General features: G+C 48.5%; 1 protein-coding gene across 1 annotated transcript in view; it reads left to right on the top strand.

Annotated features, from left to right (window-relative positions):
• The first annotated feature begins 7,789 nt into the window (after positions 1-7,789).
• Positions 7,790-9,781, top strand: part of CIB2 (calcium and integrin binding family member 2) — a 184,591-nt gene continuing 182,599 nt past the window's right edge. Inside the window, exon 1 of the mRNA XM_063926554.1 lies at positions 7,790-8,176. Coding sequence (XP_063782624.1) covers positions 8,126-8,176 — 51 coding nt within the window. The 5' untranslated portion in view covers positions 7,790-8,125. The remainder of the gene's footprint in view (positions 8,177-9,781) is intronic.

The following is a 9,781-nucleotide window of genomic DNA, read 5'->3' as shown; positions in this document are numbered from 1 at the left end:
ATTGCATGACAACAAAATTAGCAGCCCAGCGATCAGGTCTGAATCACCCCCTCTGAAAAGAGCCTGTCCCAGCAAAGAGCTGGAAGCAGAGGGATAACTTACACTATCACTCAGCTTCTTGGTTTATGTCCACTGTGGATATTGCCGATGCACGCCTACTGAATGGAGCATGTGTCGTCGGTACAGTGTGCGCTACAGTAGCCCCTAGAAGTTAGCAGCATATGAGAGCTTAATAAATCCAACAGCATAATAGCCTCCATAGAAACCTACAGTATGTGGACTGCTTTGCTGTTAGAAATGGAGGGACGCTGCAGATATCTGAGATACTGTATCTGCTGCCCTTAATTGCATTTTGAGGGGATCCCCGAAATCTAGTGCTTTAGTGGGATTTCCAGCAATTTCAACTTAATAAATATACCCCTATGTATTAATCAGGGCTGGCTCCAGGCCTACTAGTACCCTGAGCGAGAACATGTAAAAAGTAAAAACGCCCCCCCCCCAACCCCTATGCGCGCGCCAAAGGCGCGCACGCTCCAGGAAAAGTGGGCGTGGCCTCATAACTTCATATTATTAGACTATAACTAAATATATTTTCACACCCCCTCTGCGCACACAATTAGCAGCCTTACACATAACAGCCACAGTAGTGTTCCTTACACACAATGTCTCCAGTATAGTGTCAGATACACAATGTCTCCAGTATAGTGCCAGATACACATAATGTGCAGTGCCAGATAGACATGATATGCTCCCCAGCAGTGCCAGCTACACATGACATGCCCCGCAGCCGTGCCAGCTACACATGACATGCCCCCCAGCAGTGCCAGCTACACACAATATGCCCCCCAGCAGTGCCAGCTACACATGATAGTGTTCACTTTTTAGGGCAGGGTGCTGATCACAGGGAGGGCACATTTTTAAGTTAGGAGGGCAAAATGATGTACATACTGTAATGCTTGGTGCTCATCTGCCTACATGGTAAAGCATGGACAGTGCATGCCGAAGGCGCGCAGCAAAAATTTAGGGGCGTTGCTTCGTGAGGAAGGTGCGTGGCCACATAATAGTGGCAATTCGCATTACACCACACAGTAGTCCATTTAATACACATTGCACCAGGTAGAACCTCCTAGACACTTTGTGCCAGGCAGAGCACGTTAGACACTTTGCGCCAGGCAGAGCACGTTAGACACTTTGCGCCAGGCAGAGCACGTTAGACACTTTGCTCGAGGCAGAGCACGTTAGGCACTTTGCGCCAGGCAGAGCACTGAGACACATTGCCTAGCCACAGACGCCTAGCGGGAACTCTACATGATATGCTCCCCAGCCGTGCCAGCTACACGACATGCCCCCCAGCAGTGCCAGCAACACATGACATGCACCCCAGCAGTGCCAGATACATAAATGGCCACACAGTGCCAGATATGTCCCCACAGTTCCAGATACATAAATGCCCCTACAGTGCCAGATACAGAAATGCCGCCACAGTGCCAGATATGCCCCCACAGTGCCAGATACAGAAATGCCCCCACAGTGCCAGATATGCCCCCACAGTGCCAGATACGCCCCCACAGTGCCAGATACATAAATGCCCCCACAGTGCCAGATATGTCCCCACAGTTACAGATACATAAATGCCCCTACAGTGCCAGATACAGAAATGCCCCCACAGTGCCACATATGTCCCCACAGTTCCAGATACATAAATGCCCCTACAGTGCCAGATACAGAAATGCCCCCACAGTGCCAGATAAATGCCCCCACAGTGCCAGATATGTCCCCACAGTGCCAGATACATAAATGCCCCTACAGTGCCAGATACAGAAATGCCCCCACAGTGCCAGATATGCCCCCACAGTGCCAGATATGCCCCACAGTGCCAGATATGCCCCCACAGTGCCAAATACATAAATGCCCCCACAGTGCCAGATATGTCCCCACAGTTCCAGATACATAAATGCCCCTACAGTGCCAGATACAGAAATGCCCCCACAGTGCCAGATATGTCCCCACAGTTCCAGATACATAAATGCCCCTACAGTGCCAGATACAGAAATGCCCCCACAGTGCCAGATATGCCCCCACAGTGCCAGATATGTCCCCATAGTGCCAGATACATAAATGCCCCTACAGTGCCAGATACAGAAATGCCCCCACAGTGCCAGATATGCCCCCACAGTGCCAGATACAGAAATACCCCACAGTGCCAGATAAATGCCCCCACAGTTCCAGATACATAAATGCCCCTACAGTGCCAGATACAGAAATTCCCCCGCAGTGCCAGATATGCCCCCATAGTGCCAGATAAATGCCCCCACAGTGGCAGATAAATGCCCCCATAGTGCCAGATACATAAATGCCCCTACAGTGCCAGATACAGAAATGCCGCCACAGTGCCAGATATGCCCCCACAGTGCCAGATACAGAAATGCCCCCACAGTGCCAGATATGCCCCCACAGTGCCAGATACGCCCCCACAGTGCCAGATACATAAATGCCCCCACAGTGCCAGATATGTCCCCACAGTTCCAGATACATAAATGCCCCTACAGTGCCAGATACAGAAATGCCCCCACAGTGCCACATATGTCCCCACAGTTCCAGATACATAAATGCCCCTACAGTGCCAGATACAGAAATGCCCCCACGGTGCCAGATAAATGCCCCCACAGTGCCAGATATGTCCCCACAGTGCCAGATACATAAATGCCCCTACAGTGCCAGATACAGAAATGCCCCCACAGTGCCAGATATGCCCCCACAGTGCCAGATATGCCCCACAGTGCCAGATATGCCCCCACAGTGCCAAATACATAAATGCCCCCACAGTGCCAGATATGTCCCCACAGTTCCAGATACATAAATGCCCCTACAGTGCCAGATACAGAAATGCCCCCACAGTGCCAGATATGTCCCCACAGTTCCAGATACATAAATGCCCCTACAGTGCCAGATACAGAAATGCCCCCACAGTGCCAGATATGCCCCCACAGTGCCAGATAAATGTCCCCACAGTGCCAGATATGTCCCCATAGTGCCAGATACATAAATGCCCCTACAGTGCCAGATACAGAAATGCCCCCACAGTGCCAGATACAGAAATACCCCACAGTGCCAGATAAATGCCCCCACAGTTCCAGATACATAAATGCCCCTACAGTGCCAGATACAGAAATTCCCCCGCAGTGCCAGATATGCCCCCATAGTGCCAGATAAATGCCCCCACAGTGGCGGATAAATGCCCCCATAGTGCCAGATACATAAATGCCCCTACAGTGCCAGATACAGAAATGCCCCCACAGTGCCAGATATGCCACCAGAGTGCCAGAGCCCCCACAGTGCCAGATACATAAATGCCCCCACAGTGCCAGATATGTCCCCACAGTTCCAGATACATAAATGCCCCTACAGGGCCAGATACAGAAATGCCCCCACAGTGCCAGATATGTCCCCACAGTTCCAGATACATAAATGCCCCTACAGTGCTAGATACAGAAATGCCCCCACAGTGCCAGATATGCCCCCACAGTGCCAGATAAATGCCCCCACAGTGCAGGATATGTCCCCACAGTGCCAGATACATAAATGCCCCTACAGTGCCAGATACAGAAATGCCCCCACAGTGCCAGATATGCTCCCACAGTGCCAGATACATAAATGCCCCCACAGTGCCAGATATGTCCCCACAGTGCCAGATACGTAAATGCCCCTACAGTGCCAGATACATAAATGCCCCCACAGTGCCAGATACAGAAATGCCCCCACAGTGCCAGATAAATGCTCCACAGTGCCAGATAAATGCCCCCACAGTGCCAGATACAGAAATGCCTCCACAGTGCCAGATATTCCCCCACAGTGCCAGATACACCCCCACAGTGCCAGATACATAAATGCCCCCACAGTGCCAGATATGTCCCCACAGTTCCAGATACATAAATGCCCCTACAGTGCCAGATACAGAAATGCCCCCACAGTGCCAGATATGCCCCCACAGTGCCAGATAAATAAATGCCCCCACAGTGCAAGATACATAAATGCCCGACAGTGCCAGATACATAAATGCCCCCACAATGCCAGATAAATGCCCCCACAGTGCCAGATATGTCCCCACAGTTCCAGATACATAAATGCCTCTACAGTGCCAGATACAGAAATGCCCCCACAGTGCCAGATATGCCCCAACAGTGCCAGATAAATGCCCCCACAGTGCCAGATATGTCCCCACTGTGCCAGATACATAAATGCCCCTACAGTGCTAGATACAGAAATGCCCCCACAGTGCCAGATATGCCCCCACAGTGCCAGATAAATGCCCCCACAGTGGCAGATAAATGCCCCCACAGTGCCAGATACATAAATGCCCCTACAGTGCCAGATACAGAAATGCCCCCACAGTGCCAGATATGCCCCCACAGTGCCAGATATGCCACCAGAGTGCCAGATACGCCCCGACAGTGCCAGATACATAAATGCCCCCACAGTGCCAGATATGTCCCCACAGTTCCAGATACATAAATGCCCCTACAGTGCCAGATACAGAAATGCCCCCACAGTGCCAGATATGCCCCCACAGTGCCAGATAAATGCCCCCACAGTGCCAGATATGTCCCCACAGTGCCAGATACATAAATGCCCCTACAGTGCCAGATACAGAAATGCCCCCACAGTGCCAGATATGCCCCCACAGTGTCAGATACATAAATGCCCCCACAGTGCCAGATATGTCCCCACAGTTCCAGATACATAAATGCCCCTACAGTGCCAGATACAGAAATGCCCCCACAGTGCCAGATATGCCCCAACAGTTCCAGATACATAAATGCCCCTACAGTGCCAGATACAGAAATGCCCCCACAGTGCCAGATATGCCCCCACAGTGCCAGATACATAAATGCCCCTACAGTGCCAGATACAGAAATGCCCACACAGTGCCAGATATGCCCCCACAGTGCCAGATATGCCACACAGTGCCAGATACGCCCCCACAGTGCCAGATACATAAATGCCCCCACAGTGCCAGATACAGAAATGCCCCCACAGTGCCAGATATGCCCCCACAGTGCCAGATAAATGCCCCCACAGTGCCAGATATGTCCCCACAGTGCCAGATACATAAATGCCCCTACAGTGCCAGATACAGAAATGCCCCCACAGTGCCAGATATGCCCCCACAGTGCCAGATATGCCCCACAGTGCCAGATACGCCCCCACAGTGCCAGATACATAAATGCCCCCACAGTGCCAGATATGCCCCCACAGTGCCAGATAAGTGCCCCCACAGTGCCAGATATGTCCCCACAGTTCCAGATACATAAATGCCCCTACAGTGCCAGATACAGAAATGCCCTCACAGTGCCAGATATGTCCCCACAGTTCCAGATACATAAATGCCCCTACAGTGCCAGATACAGAAATGCCCCCAAAGTGCCAGATATGCCCCCAAAGTGCCAGATAAATGCCCCCACAGTGCCAGATATGTCCCCATAGTGCCAGATACATAAATGCCCCTACAGTGCCAGATACAGAAATGCCCCCACAGTGCCAGATATGCCCCCACAGTGCCCGATACAGAAATGCCCCCACAGTGCCAGATAAATGCCCCACAGTTCCAGATACATAAATGCCCCTACAGTGCCAGATACAGAAATGCCCCCCACAGTGCCAGATATGCCCCCACAGTGCCAGATAAATGCCCCCACAGTGGCAGATAAATGCCCCCACAGTGCCAGATACATAAATGTCCCTACAGTGCCAGATACAGAAATGCCCCCACAGTGCCAGATATGCCACCAGAGTGCCAGATACGCCCCCACAGTGCCAGATACATAAATGCCCCCACAGTCCCAGATATGTCCCCACAGTTCCAGATACATAAATGCCCCTACAGTGCCAGATACAGAAATGCCCCCACAGTGCCAGATATGTCCCCACAGTTCCAGATACATAAATGCCCCGACAGTGCCAGATACAGAAATGCCCCCACAGTGCCAGATAAGTGCCCCCACAGTGCCAGATACATAAATGCCCCTACAGTGCCAGATACAGAAATGCCCCCACAGTGCCAGATATGCCCCCACAGTGACAGATACATAAATGCCCCCACAGTGCCAGATATGTCCCCACAGTTCCAGATACAAAAATCTTCCTACAGTGCCAGATACAGAAATGCCCCCACAGTGTCAGATATGCCCCCACAGTGCCAGATAAATGCCCCCACAGTGTCAGATAAATGCCCCCACAGTGCCAGATACATAAATGCCCCTACAGTGCCAGATACAGAAATGCCCCCACAGTGCCAGATATGCCACCACAGTGCCAGATACGCCCCCACAGTGCCAGATACATAAATGCCCCCACAGTGCCAGATATGTCCCCACAGTTCCAGATACATAAATGCCCCTACAGTGCCAGATACAGAAATGCCCCCACAGTGCCAGATATGCCCCCACAGTGCCAGATAAATAAATGCCCCCACAGTGCAAGGTACATAAATGCCCCGACAGTGCCAGATACATAAATGCCCCCACAGTGCCAGATAAATGCCCCCACAGTGCCAGATAAATGCCCCCACAGTGCAGATATGACCCCACACAGTGCCATGCCCCCACAGTGCAGATATGATCCCACACAGTGCCATCCATAAATGACCCCCCCCCCCCCCCCCCCAAAAAAAAACACCTGCGGCGCTGGGAGGGGGAGGAGTGCTGCTGTCTGCAAGTGCAGAAGGGCGGGTCCGGGTGCGGGCGGGCAGGCGGGCGGACGGATGGGCGGCCTCCAAAGCGCTTGTGTGCGCTATGCGCGCTGCGCCGGCATCTGACGTTAGACACCGGCGCCGCTCAGCGTGCATAGCGCACACAAGAGTTCAAGGCCGGGTAATGCTGCACAGGGCCGGCTCCAGGTTCGAATATGGCAGCACTCATTAAGGGTGGCGCCCTGCGCGGTCGCTCTATTCGAACATGCCTGGAGCCGGCCCTGGTATTAATGCTTATCAACTATTCCATGGTAGTTAGCCTGTTAGGGTTTTTTTATTTAATTGTTCCTGGATTGTTTGATTTCAGGTTTATGTAAAAATAATAAATGTAATACAATAAAGAAATAATACATGGAAATGATTAGTTTAGCATGTTTGTCTTCCTGTTTTCCATTATATACTGTATAATAGCTCTCCATGTGTAAGTTTGACCATGTGCTGTGGTAGTGTAATAATACTGCAATCCAGTAAAATATTAGTGATTTACTAAGCAACAGCTTGTGCAGTGTTCCCCCAGTGATTCCATTAGATCTGCCACAGTGCTAGTTATTGTTAGAAGCTGGAAGATAACGGACTCCAGAAATATGTTGCTTAATGAATAATAGGGATCCAAGTTTGTGGATCAGCTACCACTTTACTGAGTATAACATGTACATCAATTACTGCAAACTGTAAACAATAAATGTCAGTCTTATTTTCTAATTCTCTTCAAATTAAATTCTAGCTATTGAGTAAGAACACGTAAAAATATTGCCAATTACATGTTGGTAATTGCTATAACAAACTTTCTATGTTACTTCAGAACGAAATAATTTTATGAAAGAGGAACCCTTTCCAGTCTGTATTATTTAATATATAGATAGATAGATAGATAGATAGATAGATAGATAGGTAGGATACGATATGAGAATGTCCCATCATATTTATATTTGTCAGCTGTCCTCATTGGGCAGCAGCTCTGTAAGCATACGATGGTGTGCGCCCCCTAGTGGCTCTTGGTACATATCTGAGATGTAACAATTTAGAGGGAGTGTCTTGTCCCTATTGATGATGCAGGAATAATAAGCCCATTAAACATGCACTGACTGCTGGAGACGGCAAGCTGCTCGCAGGAAATCCAGTGTTAGCCACAATCATTGCTTTTCGAGCATTTGCAGTGAATTTCAGACCTAGGACGATCTGTATTGCACCTAATGGATGCTTCTTGAAGTCCTTCTTTTAATCCCATCCCTGCACTGACCAAGCAAGGATCCTGATGCAGCCTCTTTCCCCTACTGCCCTAGCTGCCTCCGTGTAAATGCCAATGCATACACTAGATATCCATCCTGCTCCTCCCTGTGTGATGCATTTCAGGAGACCAAGGAACCCTCAGTTATCATGGGCAATAAGCAAACTATATTTACTGATGAACAGCTAGATGCTTATCAGGTAAGGATGAATGATTATGTACTGTATGATATCCCTTCTTTTAGTGTATAGCTGTAAATACAAAGTAACAATTGTAAATTCTATATTTATTTATTTATTTAGTGTGTGTGTGTGTGTGTGTGTGTTTTATTTTGATATACAGGATGTAAATAGCATATTTTAATGTTATATATGGTATGTACAGTATGTCTTAACACATTTAAATGTAATTTACTGATTATATTATATATGTACAAGTTATATACTGTATGTGCATGTAATTGTGCAGTATATTCAAGGCTATTCCTCTAACAATAACACGTAGGCAGTTGCCTCAGGCAGTAAAGTTTAGGGGGCAGCATTATGAAGTAAACTGAATTTGAAAATAAATTGTACAAATGTATAAATTGGTGGTATTTACATTTTTGGTAGAGATAATAATGATTACAATCAAATGATGTATTACATACAGTGCCCAATACAGAAATAAATGCTGATGGTCAGCATATGGAATAAGGAGAGTGCTGTGTTGCTTGGTAACAGAATGGCAAGGCACATCTCTTAATGTCTGTATTAGATATGTACAGTATAATTATACATTTTATTTATGTTCTGTTAAACGTAATATTTTATGTGTACGTGTATGGGGAAGTGTTTGGATAAACATTCATTTTATAATGTACACAGTGAACTATGCAGAAACTCCATTAAGTTGTTGTGATGCTGATGTAGCTTGGGCAGGAAATGAGACCTAGCTGTTCTGTGACTCACACGTAGGGACATTAGCTGATCTTAGTTCTTAGTATCCTCTGCTAAGTGGGTGGCAGCCTAGGAGCAGGAGAAACAGGGATATTGTGGGCCCTTTAGTTGTAGGTACCATAGGCCAAAGTGAGAGGAGAAGGACGATTGGTGCTTTATGTCAGCCAGATTTATGGATCATGCATGGAGAGATGAGTGCTTGTGGGCTTGGGCTACAGGATGTAAGACAAAGGTGGAGTGTGTTGATTGAGGGTATTTTACAGTTTTAAAGTGATTCACTTTCAAATTATTTGTCAGAAACCAGACATCTTTTAGATAACTTCCACTGTTATCCACCACACCTTTCCATGGTCACAAGCATGTATAACCCATAAAACCGCTTTATAATCCCTGTGTTTTCACATTGCCTTTGGGGTTATTTGGCACAAATGAGCGCTTACTCAGGATTTAGGCCCAAATGTATCAAGCCTTAAACAGTGACAGAGTAGAGAGTGATAAAGAGAGATAAAGTACCAGCCAATCAGCTCCTAACTCATTTTTCAAACACAGCCTGTAACACAGCAGTTAGGAAGCTGGTACTTTATCACTCTTTATCACTCTCTACTTTATCACTTTTTAAGGCTTAAGGCCCATATACACGGGAGAGATGTGTGCTGAGCGAACCGCTCAGCAGACATCTCTCCCGCCGCTCAGCACAGCGCGATGTGTGCTGGCTGAGCGATGCGGGGGAGGACTGGGGGCCGCTCATTTCGCCCAGCGGGTGAAATGAGCGACGTGCTAGATTGGCCTGCATGCAGGCTCAATCTAGCACCGGCGATAGCAATGTGTGCATCGCTATCGCTGTGGGGGCTACACACGGAGTGATCA

Source organism: Pseudophryne corroboree, chromosome 6, assembly GCF_028390025.1.
Source record: "Pseudophryne corroboree isolate aPseCor3 chromosome 6, aPseCor3.hap2, whole genome shotgun sequence".
NCBI lineage: Eukaryota > Metazoa > Chordata > Amphibia > Anura > Myobatrachidae > Pseudophryne > Pseudophryne corroboree.
The sequence above is the reverse complement of the archived record's forward strand: the minus strand, read 5'-3'. Positions and strand labels throughout refer to the sequence as shown.